General features: G+C 39.6%; 1 protein-coding gene across 1 annotated transcript in view; it reads right to left on the bottom strand.

The window, feature by feature from the left end:
- Nucleotides 1-16,583, bottom strand: part of CEP97 (centrosomal protein 97) — a 30,385-nt gene that overhangs the window by 5,140 nt on the left and 8,662 nt on the right. The window contains exons 7-10 of the mRNA XM_046659772.1: nucleotides 6,806-6,970; nucleotides 6,078-6,211; nucleotides 4,869-5,643; nucleotides 1,049-1,124 (exon numbers count right to left, since the gene is read on the bottom strand). Of these exons, the coding sequence (XP_046515728.1) occupies nucleotides 1,049-1,124; nucleotides 4,869-5,643; nucleotides 6,078-6,211; nucleotides 6,806-6,970 (1,150 nt within the window). The remainder of the gene's footprint in view (nucleotides 1-1,048; nucleotides 1,125-4,868; nucleotides 5,644-6,077; nucleotides 6,212-6,805; nucleotides 6,971-16,583) is intronic.

Genomic DNA, 16,583 nt, shown 5'->3' with positions numbered 1-16,583 from the left:
TTTGGGATAAGAGTTCTTAAATATTATCTAACAATATGGTATATGCAACTCTAAAATACCTAAAAATATCCTGAGTTCTTGATAATATGACCTTTACATTTTTAGGGTATAATTAAAAATCTCAAAAATTTTCTGTAAAATCTGCAACAAGAAATCAATACAGAGAATTTTTGAGTTTCCCTTTGACTACATTCCAAGGTAATCACCAATAGCAGTTTGATATGTATCCTTCCAGACCTTTTACTATGTATTTCCAAATACACAGGGGGCTTTTAAAAACAAATGGAACCCTAAGTTCTGCGACTTGCTGTTTTTCACTGAACAATGTTATTCTGGAGATCTTTCCATGTCAGTCCATACTGTCACCTTAGTCTTTTTAACCACTCCATGGTATTCACAGAATTGTTACCCTCATGATTTATTGAACCACTCCCTTACTATTAGTAATTTTAAAACCTTAAAAATCAATAATTATTTTTCAATTTTTCAGGTAAAATCCTACTATAACAAATTCTTTTATAAAAATATTTCCAAGGAATTATCATCAAGAAACGTTTGGTGGGCTACAACAACAGTAAAACCGATTGTTGGAGCCGTCCCTAGAGTGTGCTATTATGGGTTATGCGTTTTCTCCCAAGAAGTCATGCATACTTTTTAGGACATGCATATTGTAGCCATCATACACCATCTTAGTCACCTGTTATTCAAATATTCTCAAAAGATAAGACAAGATGGATAGCTACATAAAACTTCAAACTGGGTTTTTATATCTATGGGAAAGTTATCACATCCATCAATTTAGTCACTTTCCTTCAGCTCTATACTTCTTTATCTTTCTGCTCAAAATTATGAAAATAATTTTCTTCAAATTAAATAGAATGTAACCAAATTCTCTGTTCTTTGTCAGAGTTAGAGGCAAAGAACACAAACCACATACTTAACCTTGAGAAAGGGTGCTTAGTATGCCTGACGACTCTATGATTAGCTCGATAAATCCAGAATTTTTCTTTGTTCATACCATTAGGTAAATCAGCAGGAGGAGCTTTACCTGGTTCCAAAGGAATCTGACAGCCTCTTCTTGTACAAATTTTTTAATACGTTCTTCATCTCTTTCTTTTCTTAATCTACAATAATCCAAAATCCATTACTCACACAAGGAAGGGTACTTCTTGTTCAACTAACAAACACATGCATGGTAGAGAGATTAATAATCTAATAGTGCTTTCCACTTTTAGAACACCTAAGCTGAAATTAGTTGTTTGGTTTTTTTCTTCTTCTTCTCCCCAAAGCCCAGTATCCAGTTGTATATTCTGGTTGCAGGTCTTTCTAGTTGTGGCATGTGGGACGCCACCTCGGCATGGCCTGATGAGCAGTGCCATGTCCGCGCTGAGGATCCGAAAAGGCGAAACCCTGGGCTGCCAAAGCGGAGCGCACAAACTTAACCACTTGGCCACAGGGCCTGACCCTGAAATTAGTTTTAAACTATGACTCAATGTAGAAGCCAAGTGAGATGTGACTGAAATTCAGATTATACTGGTTCTATAAAGTATTGCCAGTGATGAAAAGTGAAACACTAAATGGTTCTTTTTTGGCCTCAATTTCCCAGCCAAACATAGCAAAGGGGCAGGAGCTATAGAAAGGAGTGGTTACTCAAAGCCTCAAAACTGTTAAGGATTAGGATCACAGCTTGAAACACCCTCTTCTAAGAGGCCAATAGGACTCTTCCCATCAAACTGCACATCCCTGTTTGCACCAATCCCTGACATACTCCTTGCTGTCATCAACAGACCTCCCCATCCATCACCTCCCCTCATTCATTAAAGTTTTATACTGGGCTCACTGCCGCCCTCCCAATACTTACCCCCATCACAAACCTAAGGTTCCCTTAGTTGTCCATTATCTCCCAGACTGTCCCCACCATTTTGTTCTGAACCTCTGACCCACTTTCTCTAGCCCCTCCAGCCCTTCTCCTGTGCCATCTGGGACTCCCATACACACTCAGTCACTTCTCCGAACTTTTCCTTGACCAAATCAGACCCACTTCTAAGGGCACCATAGCCCTCTCGAGTGGAAGCTATTGTTTTCACTCACACATCAGGGTCAGATGATTCTGCTGTTTACAAATGATTCTTTACCTTCCTCCTGCAAGAACTCCAGCTATCCTGCTAAATTTCCCCAAACTTTTTCAAGTACTGACTTCCCATTATCTACCCCCATTCACTCAAGTCTCAGCACCAGTCTTTCTCTCTGCCCCATTCCTGGCATCATTTCTGGAGACATCAACATTCACATGGATGGTCTATGTAACAATAAGCCACCATCACTCATTCTCAAAGTCTCAGTCTAGACCCAATCATTTGACTACACCATTTTCAAAAATGATTTCAAGCACCCCACAACCACGACCTCCTGTGCTCCCAGTTCACTTGCTCTTGCATCCCAGGGCAACAATTTAGACGTCCAGTCTTCATGTATGCCTCCAAACTAATGATCCCTTCCTCCTGTCTTCCCTTTTACCTCGTTTAAATTCCAAGACCCATCATTATAATCACCCCCTCCCAATTATCTTCAGCTCCCTTGCCCTTCTCTCTCTTCCCCACCATATTTACCTAGAAAATAACCCTTTCCTGGCTGCACCAAATTAACCATGCCCAAATCAGAACAGAACAACTGAGAGTTGCTGGTGAAAATGACACAACCTGACCCATTGTCTTGCACTTTAAGCTTTTCCTCAGTATCCAGCAATCCTCCTCCATTCCCCCTATAAGTTCACTTTTAAGATGAAGACCTCACGTCTCTCTCCTTAAACCTCCCACACCCTCACCCCTCTCCTCATTTTCAAATGTTGACTATGTCTTCTATAGTATTGAAAAAGGAGAAGCATCCATCAGACAGGACCTCCCCATCCCCAACCATCAAACCTGCCACCCCACCTGCTCCTGCTCCCTCCTCAGCCTCTCCCTGTACTTGTGCACTGGATCCCTTCTCGTCCCTCCTCAAGAACTTCATTCCTGCACTTCTCCTTTCTTTCCTCTGCACCGTCAGTTTTTCCCTCTTTACTGAATCATTTCCATCAATACATAAACATGCTCTATATCTCTCATCTTTAAGAAAGAATTTTCCTTAACTCCAGATTCTCCTCCAGCAACCACCTACCCTCTTCTCTTCCTCAAGGCAATACATCCCAAAAGAGTTGGCTACACTCACTCTTCATCTCTCATTCACCATTCAACCAATTCTGAACTGCCTTCATCCCACTACACCACTGACACTGCTCTTAGGAAACTCACTGGGCAGGAAAGGTTAACTCAGCAGGACTGGGGTGTTCAAACCCTGCAAATTCCAAAGACAGGACTGGCCTTGACCAGCTCCCGGGAGATAACCTCCAAGCCCTAGGAATATCCTGCCTGATAAAAGTACCTTTGTATATGTAGGGCCTTGGGCCAAATCAGATAGTTTATGCTAACAATGTGCTTTCTGGTGAGTACCAGTTTTGTTGACCTGGGGCCACACTGTATCAGTCTGACCTCAGGTAGGGGCTGAGGTCTGAGTAGTTAAGGTCAGTCATACAGACACTGAATGCCCATATGACTGACTCCCAAAAAAAACCCTGGATGTCAGGCTTCAGCAAGTTTCCCTGGTTGGCAATACTTCATAGCTGTTGTCACACATCGTTGCCGGGAGAATCAAGCCCTGTCTGGACAACTGCACTGGGAGAGGACAACTAGAAGCTGGTGCTTGGTCTCCCCTGGACTCTGCCCTATGCACCTTCTTCCTTTGCTGATTTTGATCCGTATCCTTTCGCTGTAATAAACCATAATCATGAACAGCATAGCTTTCCTGACTTCTGAGTCCTTTTAGCAAATCATCACACCTGAAGCTAGTCTTGGGGACCCCTCAACACAGTCACCAATAACCTCCAGCTGCTAAATCTAATGTATAGTTCTCTGTCCTTCCTAAGGCACCTCTCTTCTCTCCTGCAACATTCCCCTGTTGCAGCTGGGATACACAATCTCCTAGTTTTCTAACCACTTGGGCTGTCCCTTCTCAGTCTCTTTTACTGCCTCCTCCTCTGCCACCTATAACAATGTTAATATTGCTAGCTGCAATACTAATACTGAAAATAAGTTTACAAAATCCTAATTTTCCTGGGTTGAGAGTTAGTAAAACATGTGAGCCATAGAATTAAGGAAAATTCTGACCATTCCCCCAGAATTTTAGCCCTTTTAAATCCTTGTTATTTTATTTCTTATGTCACCTACTGAGTTCTACGTAAACTTACTCATCTTCTCATTTTTTTTTTAAGACTTTATTTTTTTCCTTTTCCTCCCCAAAGCCCCCAGGTACATAGTTGTATATTCTTACTTGTGGGTCCTTCTAGTTGTGGCATGTGGGATGCTGCCTCAGCATAGCTTGATGAGCAGTGCCATGTCTGCACCCAGGATTTGAACTGGCGAAACCCTGGGCCGCCGCAGCGGAGCGTGCAAACTTAACCACTCGGCCACGGGGCCAGCCCCTCTCATCTTCTCATTTTTATACTTATTCACTTTTCTACATTTTCTGTACCTTTCTCTGTTGAGGTTTATAGACATCTAGAAGGCATGCATTCATTCAACATTTACTGCTATCCTGCATCTATGCACCAATCGCTGTGTTGGAGATGGAAATGCATGACAGTCTCTGCCACCCAGATGCTTTCAGTATCTTACGGAAACAAGTCAAGCAAGAGTGGCAAGATGGTGTGACTAGTGTTCTAACCACAACAGCAATGATGCAGTGTTCTGAATCAACTCTAAGACTCTGACACTCCCAGACCAACCAACAAGCAAACTAAACAAACAAACTAACTAAACAGGACTTTGACTCACCTCCTTATTTCATCAGTTAGGCAGACAATGTGCTCCTGCATTCTGCGTAGCCGGATTTCATAACGCACATCTTTAGCTTGAGGGTTGTAATTCCTGGCATAAAAGCCTCGCCAACAGGCCTGAAGCTTAGTGGCTGCTTCATTCAATTTCTGAAGGGCAACTTTATCTTGTCCCAAAGCAACACATCTCTGGGTTAAAACTCTGCAGGGAAGTTTCTCTGAAGCTGTTTGAGACATGATTTCTTCACCGTCTGGCTGTGTATGGAAGACATTGTGTCCAACTGACTCAGGAGAAGATGTAAGACTGTGGGTGTCATCCTTCAAGACAGCACTGGTTACTGTTGGCTCAGGACATGGTAATGGCCCATCTTTCTCATTTACCTCTGTACTGATCGGACTTTTCATGGCTTGAACAGAATTCTCCTTTGCAGCCCAAAAAGCCTTTTCCTCTTCCTTGTCAAAGTCCTGGTTTCCCAGCCCTTTCACAGACTCATCTGCAACACCATCATCTTCTAGGCCCAGGTTAATGCCTTGTAGCCTCAGCTCAACTGTAGGTGAAACTGGAGACAGTCCTGATGCAACTGGCATGAAAGTAGACTCTGAAGAGAGAAGACTACAGCTCAGCTTGTCCTCATCGGTCTGTATGTCCTCCAGGCGCAGGTCATTTCGAGAGTATCTTGCCGTGTGAACAGAGGCTGGAAAGTTATTCTTAACACCATATAACTGATCATCATCACTGCTTATCCCAACCCAAGAATTGACTTGGATGACAGGTTCTAGAAGAATCAACAGAGTATCGCTTAAACCACTAAATGTTTAAACAGATATTTTTTTTTAGTTGTTTTCTTTAATGAAATCTAATCCCTAAAATACAGTAAAATGTAATAAAATGCCTTCAGTGATATCCTCCAATATGCCTAAAACACCAAACCAAATATTTTTAAGAAAATGAATTCTTGCAATAATCATAAGAATAATCAAAGTATCAGGTCAATACAAAAGGTAGCAGTTCACTGAATGTTTTTAAAAATTAGAAATATAATAGTTATATATGTATGTCTGTGTATATACATATATATAAAATATAAGATCCAAATGTTCATTTAAGTTAACAAATAAAAATTATGAAAGTATATACTTTTTCTGTTTTATGATACCCAACAGATCCAACGACTCAGAAAAAAAGCATGAGAGATCATGAATTTCATACCACTTTCCTGGACGATCTGACAGTCTTGAACAGGGCTGGAATGCTCAGGTACAAGGGGTGCCCTGGTTTCAACAGGAGCAAGAGGAGACAATTCTTCATTTTGGCTTTGGTTCATCAACTGCCTCTGGTGAAACCTAAAAATCAATAACATCTGACGTGGTTTAACACAAAGCAAAAAAAGAAAGCCTTTCTGCTTCCTAGGTAACACGATCAAAAAGGTAGAAGTTTACAGTTTTCAAAGTAGATATTTTTAATCACCACCAAATTACACAGTCTCATTTGAACACATCAGATAAAAAAGGTTAAGAAACTTATTTTTAAATCACATAGACACCCTCATATGCATATACATGCACAAAAATTCAAATGCAGGATCTCTAACCAAAGAAGTGACTACTAAATGCTTCTAGTTATACTTCTTAATGTTCGTATTTAAAAGTCCATATGAAACATCTACATTAAAAGGACAAATACATTTTTTTAAAAAATCCCCCTCCCCCATATTGCTTACTCTCTCCACTCAAGAAATGATTAGCAATGTAGTCGTGGAGTAAACTGGACTGCACTGTGTGATTCAGTTCCCCTGCAGGACTGGGGCAGTGACAAGGGGCCCAAGTGCCCACATACGTGGGCCACAGCAATTGGCTCAGTCCTACTAACCCAACAGGAAAGACTCAGAGGTATTTTCACTTGTGAATTCATCAGCTGCCACAAATAAATGGGCTTACCTCTGCTTGCTCAGAATCTTCTCTAGTTTAGCATCCTCTGCGGTTTGAAGACCCAGTGTAGAAGTGAGAGGACAGACTGTAGCCAGATACTGGACAAGCTGGATATGCTGACCAGGCCGATATGCTCTCCCCTTGCCTTGACTATAGAGCCATTCAGCTTTCAAACTGCAATTAGGGGACATAAAGAAGAGGAGATTACACCAGGGTAGACAAGATACATTTTTAAGCCACAATAGGCTTCCTTCTTAATTTACCTTTATAGCATCATTGGGTGTTTTGATAAATAAAATTCAAGTTCAAAAATATCTATCCTTTTGATTCACTCCCCTTACTCTTATAATGTTTTAAACCTTTTTTCTTGTTTAGGGGCACTTCCACAGAGTTGCACTATGGTTCCAAATATTTTAAAATTGTTTTCAAAGAAGCAATGAGTATTCCTACCATTCACTGCCAAACTGAAGTACCTAAATACATCAGTTTTGAATAAATCCATTAGTTCACAGTGACAGCTTTTAAAAAAGGCTAGCTGACCACAGCTGGAGGATGCTAGGGAACCACCAACTCATTATTTTTAAAAACTGCTAAGTGAGCAGCAAGGAGCAGCAAACCCAGAGGCACAAGCAGCACAAGGAGGGCACTGACGATGCCTCTGGCAGAGGTAGTGAGAGTGGAAACTGCGGGCTGTCAAATACAACCAGACACAGCTCAGAAACCAAGTAACCAGAGCCACACCCTAATAAGAAAGGTGGTTACTACCACAAATGCACCAGCCAAGGATCAATTCATCAAACACCATATAGAACTACAGTAACACAGAACAGAAAGAGAATGACAACTCTCCAGGAACCAAACTTGAAGTCACAGAAGATTACAATCTAACTGACAGAGAATTCAAAAGAGCTATCGTAAAGAAACTCAGTGAGTTACAAGAAAACTCAGAAAGACAGTTGAATGAGTTCAGGAATAAAATTAATGAACAAAAAGAGTTCCAAGACCGAAACTCTAAAAAAAAATATCAAACTAATTCTGGAGATGAAGAACACAATTAATGAGATAAAAAAAAATTGTGTAGAAAGCATTAAAAATGGAGCAGACCATATGGAGGAGAGAATCGATGAGCTCAAAGATAGAAACTTAGAAATAATTCAGGTGGAGGAAGAAAGAACTAAGATTTTTTTTAAATGAAGAAATTCTTCAAAAAATATCTGACTCAATTAGGAAAAATAACATAAACTTAATAGGCATTCCAGAAGGAGAAGAGAAGGAGAAAAGAGTAGAGAACTTATTCAAAGAAATAATAGCAGAGAACTTCCCAAACCTGGGGAAAGAACTGGACATGTAAGTATATGAAGATAACAGAACTCCTAATTACTCCAACGCAAAAAGACTTTTTCCAAGGTCTTTAATATAATATACTATTAAAACTGTCAAAAGGTGGGGCTGGCCCCGTGGCCAAGTGGTTAAGGTCGCGCGCTCTGCCTCAGCAACCCAGGGTTTCACCAGTTCAAATCCTGGGCATGGACATGGCACCACTCATCAGGCCATGCTGAGGTGGCATCCTATATGCCACAACTAGAAGGACCCACTACTAAAAATACACAACTATGTACCAGGGGCGTTGGGGAGAAAAAGGAAAAATAAAATCTTTAAAAAAAAAAAAACCGTCAAAAGGCAATACAAAGAAAAAATATTAAGAGCAGCAAGAGAGAAGAAAATAACCTACAAAGAAACCCCTATCAGGCTTTCAGCAGAAACCCTACAGGCTAGGAGAGAGTGGAATGATATATTTAAAACACTGAAAGACAAAAGCTATCAGCCAAGAATACTCTATCTAGTGAAATTATCCTTCAGATATGACAGAGACATAAAAGCTTCCCCAGAAAAACAAAAGCTGAGGGAGTTCATCGCCACTAGACTTGCCTTATAAGAAATGTTGAAAGGAACCCTCCTACCTGAACAAAAAGGCAAAGGTTTACAAACCTTTGATCAAGGAGATAAACAAACAGAATCAGAACACTGCAGCTGTATATCAGAATAGGTTAGTAAACAATTATAACATAAAGAATAAAGGTAGGGGCCGGTTCCGTGGCTGAGTGGTTAAGTTTGCGTGCTCTGCTGCGGTGGCCCAGGGTTCAGATCCTGGGCGCGGACATGGCACCGCTCATCAGGCCACGTTGAGGTGGCATCCCACATCCCACAACTAGAAGGACGTGCAACTAAGATATACAACTGTGTACATGGGGGGTTTGGGGAGATAAAGCAGGGAAGAAAAAAAAAAAGATTGGCAACAGTTGTTAGCCCAGGTGCCAGTCTTAAAAAAAAAAAAAAGAATAAAGGTAAAGAAAGCATCAAAAATAACTATAAACAGGGGCTGGCCCCGTGGCCGAGTGGTTAAGTTCGCGCACTCCGCTGCAGGCGGCCCAGTGTTTCGTTGGTTCGAATCCTGGGCGCGGACATGGCACTGCTCATCAGACCATGCTGAGGCAGCATCCCACATGCCACAACTAGAAGGACCCACAACGAAATATACAACTATGTACCTGGGGGCTTTGGGGAGAAAAAGGAGAAAAATAAAATCTGAAAATAAATAAATAAATAAATAACTATAAACACTTCAACTTGGCCAGAAACTTACAACACAAAAAAGAGTAATTTGTGACAACAAAAAAATAGAAGGGGAAGAGGAAAAGGATGGAACCTGCTTAGGCTAATGGAGATAAGAGGCTACCATAAAAAGGACTATCTCATCTATGAGATCTTTCATACAAACCTCATGGTAAACACAAAACAAAAAATCAGAGCAGAGTCACAAAACATAAATAAAGAGAAAACTGAGAAAAACATCACAGAAAACCACCAATCTGAAATGACAGACAGAAATACAAGGAATAAGAAACAAGGGAAATTGGGAACAACCAGAAAACAAAAGACAAGATGGCAGTATTAAGCCCTCATATATTAACAATCACTCTAAATGTAAACAAATTCAATTCACCAATCAAAAGACGCAAAGTGTCTGGATGGATTAAAAAACAAGACACAACAATATGCTGCCTCCCGGAAACACATCACACCTCTAAAGACAAATACAGGCTCAGAGTGAAGGGATGGAATATGATACTCCAAGCAGATAGCAAGCAAAAGAAAGTGGGGTACCCATACTTATCAGACAAAGCAGACTTCAAGAAAAAAAGATAAGAGACAAAGATGGGCATTATATAATGATAAAAGAGATGTTCCACCAAGAAGACATAACACTTATTAATACACATGCACCTGACAAAGGAGTGCCAAAGTATATAAAGCAACTATTATTAGACCTAAAGGGAGAAAGTGATAGCAACACAATGATACTAGGAGATCTTAACACCCCAGTTATGTCAGTGGATAGATCAACCAGACAGAAAGTCAACAAGGAAACAGTGGCCTTAAATGAAACGCTAGACCAGACAAACTTAATAGATATATATAGACCATTCCATCCAAAAACAGGAGAATACACATTCTTCTCAAGTGCAGTTGGAACATTCTCAAGGACAGACCATATGTTGGGAAACAAGACAAACCTCAACAAATTTAAGAAGACTGAAATCATATCAAGCATCTTTTCCAACCACAATGCTATGAAACTAGAAATCAACTACAAGAAAAAAGCTGGAAATGTCACAAATATGTGGAGACTAAACAACATGCTACTGAACAACCACTGGATCAATGAACAAATCAAAGGAGAAATCAAAAAATACCTGGAGACAAATGAAAATGAAAACACAACATACCAAAACTTATGAGATGCAGCAAAAGTGGTACTAAGAGGGAAGTTTACAGCAATACAGGCCCACTTCAACAGACAAGGAAAAGTCTCAAATAAATAATCTTCCACTATACCTGAAAGAACTAGAAAAAGAACAACAAAAAAGCCCAAAGTCAGTAGGAGGAAGAAAATAATAAAAATCAGAGCAAGAGTAAACAAAATAGAGACTAAAAAGACAAGAGAAAGATCAACGAAACTAAGAGCTAGTTCTTTAAGAAGATAAACAAAATTGAGAAAGCCTTAGCCAGACTTACTAAGAAAAAAAGAGAAAAGACTCAAATAAATAAAATCAGAAATGAAAGAAGAGAAATTAAAACAGACATCACAGAAATACAAAGGATTATAAGAGAATACTATTAAAAGCTATATGCCAACAAATTGGATAACCTAAAAGAAATGGATAAATTCTTAGAATCATACAACCTCCCAAAACTGAATCAAGAAGAAATAGAGAATCTGAATAGACCAATCACAAGATTGAAACAGTAATCAACAAAAAGCAGAAGTCCAGGACCAGATGATTTCTCTGGTGAATTCTACCAAACATTCAAAGATTTAATACCTTGCCTCCTCAAACTCTTCTGAAAAATTAAAGAGGATGGGATGCTCCCTAACTCATTTTACAAGGCCAACATTACCCTGATACCAAAACCAGACAATGACAACACAAAAAAGGAAATTACAGGCTAATGTAGCTGATGAACATAGATGCAAAAATCCTAAACAAAATATTAGCAAATTGAATACAACAATACATTAAAAGGATCATATACCACAATCAAGTGGGATTTATTCGAGAGATGCAGGGATGCTTCAACATCCATGAATCAATCAATGTGATACACCACATTAAGAAAATGAGGAACAAAAATCACATGTTCATCTCAACAGATGCAGAGAAAGCATCTGACAAGATCCAACATCCATTCATGATAAAAACTCTCAATAAAATGAGTATAAAAGGAAAGTACCTCAACATAATAAAGGCCACATATGACAAACCCACAGCCAACATTCTACTCAATGGAGAAAAACTGAAAGCCATTCTTCAGAGAACAGGAACAAGTCAAGGATGCTTGCTTGCACCACTATTATTCAATGTAGTACTGGAAGTTTTAGACAGAACAATTAGTCAAAAAAAAAGAAAGAAAAGTAATCTAAATTGGAAGGAAAGAAGTGAAACTCTCAGTATTTGTGGATGACATGATTCCATATATAGAAAACCCTAAAGAATCCACCAAAAACCTATTAGAAGTAATCAAGAAATACAGTAAATTTGTAGGGTACAAAATAAACATAAAAAAATCAGTAATGTTTCCATACACTAATAACGAACTAGCAAAAACAGAAATCAAGAATACAATCTGATTTACAATTACAACAAAAAGAATGAAATACCTAGGAATAAATTTAACCAAGGAGGTGAAAGACTTCCACACTGAAAACTATAAGACATTATTTAAAGAACTCCAAGAAGACATAAAGAAATGGAAAGATACTCCATGCTTATGGATTGGAAGAGTAAACATAGTTAAAATGTCCGTATTACCTAAAGCAATCTACAGATTCAATGCAATTCCAATCAGAATCCCAATGACATTCTTCAGAGAAACAGAACAAAGAATCCTAAAATTTCTATAAAACAACAAAAGACCCTGAATAGCCAAAGCAATCACGAGAAAAAAGAACAAAGTTGGAGGTATCACACTCCCTGACTTCAAAACATACTACAAAGCTATAGTAATCAAAACAGTATAGTACTGGCACAAAAACAGACACAGATCAATGGAACAGAACTGAAAGCCCAGAGAAAAAAACCACACATCTATGGATAGCTAATCTTTGACAAAGGAGGCAAGAACATACAATGAGGAAAGGAAAGTCTCTTCAATAAATGGTGCTGGGAAAATTGGACAGCCACAAGCAAAAGAATGAAATTTGACCACTATCTTACACTATAAACAAAAATCAACTCAAAATGGATTAGAGACTTGAATGTAAGACTTGAAACCATAGAAGAAACTCCTCGAAGAAAATATAGGCAGTACACTCTTCAACATCAGTCTCAGTAGTGTCTCTTTGAATACCATGTCTACTCAGGCAAGGGAAACGAAAGAAAAAATAAACAAATGTGACCACACCAAACTAAAAAGCTTCTGCAAGGCAAAGGAAACCAGGAACAAAACAAAAAGACAACCCACCAACTGGGAGAAAATATTGGCAAATTATATATCTGTCAAGGGGTTAATTTCCAAAATATATAAAGAACTCATACAACTCAACAACAAAAAAACAAACAACTCAATCAAAAAATGGGCAGAGGATATGAACAGATATTTTTCCAAAGAAGATAGACAGATGGGCAACAGGCACATGAAAAGATGTTCAACATCACTAATCATCATGGAAATGCAAATCAAAACTACAATGAGCTATGACCTCACACCCGTTAGAATGGCTATAATTAGCAAGACAAAAAAATAACAAGTGTCCAAGAGGACGTGGAGAAAAGGGAACCCTCATACAGTGCTGGTGGGAATACAAACTGGTGCAGCCACTATGGAAAACAGTCTGGAGATTTCTCAAAAAAATTAAAAATAGAAATACCACATGATCCAGCTGTTCCACTTCTGGGTATTTATCCACAGAACATGAAATCAGTAATTCAAAAAGATTTATGCACTCCTATGTTCACTGCAGCATTATTTACAAAAGCCAAGACTTAGAAGCAACCCAAGTGCCCATCAACAGAAGAATGGATAAAGAAGATGTGAGATATACATATATACACACACACACACACACACACACACACACACACACACAAATGGAATACTACTCAGCCACAAATAAAAAAGACAAAATTGTGCCATTTGTGACAACACTGATGGACCTTGAGGGTATTATGCTAAGTGAAATAAGTCAGACAGAGAAAGACAAATACCATATGATTTCACTCACATGCAGAAGATAAACAAAACACATAGATAAGGAGAACAGATTGGTGGTTACCAGAAAGGAAGGAGGTGGAGGGATGGGCAAAAGGGATAAAGAAGTATGTATATATGCTGATGGATAAAAACTAAACTATTGGTGGTGAACACGATGCAGTCTATACAGAAACTGAAATATAATAATGTACACGTAAAATGTACACAATATTATAAGCCAATATGACCTCAATTAAATAATTTTTTCAAAACTGGAAAATAAAGCATAAGAATTAAATATTATTAATTCTGTCTTTCCTATACAAACCACACCAGTGAGTAACCAAATAGTTACTTGACAGATGTATTTCTAGCTAATAAAAAAATGAATGACAGAATAAAAATTTCACCATTTTCCAACTCTCAATGAATTAATGGATTTAGGCATTAATCATTAATACCTACTAATAAGAGACAACCAGACACTGTGTGCCTCTCAATAGAACACACAAAGTAATCCTCCCTCCACAAAAAAGCCTGATCAAACCTTCACATCCAGCTACCAATTTACAGGAAATATAAAAGAGAGAGGAGCATGTCAAAGGACACGGACGTAATCAGCAAAATAAGCTCAGTGGGAAACTCTATAGGACAAATAATCTGATTTCTTCAACAATGACCAAAAAAAGAGAAAAGAAAGCAAATAAAATAAGAAGGGAGGAAGCTATAGGTAAAAGAGATTTAAATGCATCATCTTGGACATCCAGCCAACTGCAGCCCCACGTGACATCTCACTCACTACCAGCACATGAGACTTGAGTGAGAGCCACCCGTTGGGACAGCCAACCCCTGGAGCTCGCAGTATCAATAAGACACTGAATGGGGCCAGCCCAGTGGCGCAGCAGTTAAGTTCGCACGTTCTGCTTTGCGGCAGCCTGGGGTTCGCCGGTTTGGATCCCAGCACAGACATGGCACCGCTTGGCAAAAGCCATGCTGTGGCAGGCGTCCCACATATAAAGTAGAGGAAGATGGGCACGGATGTTAGCTCAGGGCCAGTCTTCCTCAGCAAAAAGAGGAGGATGGGCAGCAGATGTTAGCTCAGGGCTAATCTTCCTCAAAAAGAAAAAAAAGACACTGAAAAAGAGAGCAAGACATCAACCAATCACAATGTATGGCCTTATTTGGATTCTATTTCCGAAGAAACCATTAAAAGTCTGCATTTATGAGGACTATTGGAAATAGAAGCACTGAATTAATACCTGATGTTATTAAGGCATTATTGTTAAATTTTTTGAGACGTGATAATAGTACTGTAGTTATTTCTTTAAGAGCCCTTATTTTTTAGTTATATACTGAAATATTCACAGATGAAATTATGCATAATCTGAGATTTTCTTCAAAAGAATACAGGAGGGGCAGCCCAGTGGCACATTGGTTAAGTTCACACATTCCGTTTTTCAGTGGCCTAGGGTTCGCCAGTTCAGATCCCAGATGCAGACATGGCACCACTTGGCAAAAGCCACGCTGTGGTAGGCATCCCATGTATAAAGTGGAGGAAGATGGGCATGGATGTTAGCTCAGGGCCAGTTTTCCTCAGCAAAAAGAGGATTGGCAGTAGTTAGCTCAGGGCTAATCTTCCTCAAAAAAAAAATAATAATACAGGAGAAGGGAGAGTGGGTGACGGCACAGACGAGAGCAAGGTTGGCCATGAGTTGAAAAGGTTGAGTTGGATGATGGATTTATGGGAAGTCATTATACTACTCAGTTTATTTTTGCATATATGTTTGAATTTTTTTAATTAACATGCCATTGCCTCAATTTTACCATCCTCCAATCTGCCCCTCAATCTGAAGTTGAGGGTGGATCATTTTGGGATACTTTGTTTCTCTGTTTTTATAACATTAACTCAACATTGCAAACAGTTTGAAAAATCCCTTCCAATTCACAACCATTTTCTTGGACCTTCACACTAAGGTATCCACATCAGTCTAAAATTGAATAAGGCTGCTATGAACATGCTTGTACATTTTTTTTGGTAGACATAAGCACCCATTCCTGTAGGGTATATACCAGAAGTCAAGTTGCTGGGTCACGGGTATTTGTATGTACAACTTCAATAAATACTGCCAGTTTTTCAAAGTAGTTGCACCATTTACACTCCTAGAACAGTATATGAGAGTTCCCATTGCTCCACATACTCACCAACACTAGTATTGGCCATCCTTTTACTTTTTTAAATAGATTTTTATTTATTTATTTATTTTTATTTTTATGAGGAAGATTAGCCCTGAGCTAACATCTGTTGCCAATCTTCCTCTTCTTGTTTGAGGAAGATTGTTGCTGAGTGAACATCTCTGCCCGTCTTCCTCTATTTTATGTGGGACGCTGCCACAGCGTGGCTGGACAAGTGGTGATAGGTCCGCGCCTGAGATTTGAACCTGCGAACCCCCGGCTGCTGAAGCGGAGCATGTGAACTTAACCACTAGCCACCAGGGCGGCCCCATCCTTTTAATTTTAGCTACTCTGGTGGGAGCTAGTTGATTTCAAGGCTCCTTAATGACCAGGACAAAAATAATGTTTCTGACCTATCAAAAAAGTCAATATGGTGGTTATCTCTAGTGGGAAGGGAAGTTATGAGAGGAAGGCAAGGGAGATCTCTGGAGGCTGGTAACGTTCTATCCTTATTCTCAGTGGTGACTATATGGGTATTTTTAAATATTATTTTTTTAACTATATCTGAATTATGTTACACTTTGCAAGTTTTTTAAGTGTAGGGGGAAAAGAATCTGTCTGAGAAAGGGCTGCTATTCTGCTACCCTCCCACCTCCTCCCTCCTCGGGCCCTTCTTTAGCGGAGGAGCACCCCACGGGGAGGGTGCTGCCCCACCTCCTCCCTCCTCGGGCCCTTCTTTAGCGGAGAAGCACCCCCCCAGGAAGGATGCTGCCCCACCTCCTCCCTCCCCGGGCCCTTCTTTAGGGGAGGAGCACCCCACGGGGAGGATGCTGCCCCACCTCCTCCCTCCTCGGGCCCTTCT

Source organism: Equus quagga, chromosome 4, assembly GCF_021613505.1.
Source record: "Equus quagga isolate Etosha38 chromosome 4, UCLA_HA_Equagga_1.0, whole genome shotgun sequence".
NCBI classification, from domain to species: domain Eukaryota; kingdom Metazoa; phylum Chordata; class Mammalia; order Perissodactyla; family Equidae; genus Equus; species Equus quagga.
The sequence above is the reverse complement of the archived record's forward strand: the minus strand, read 5'-3'. Positions and strand labels throughout refer to the sequence as shown.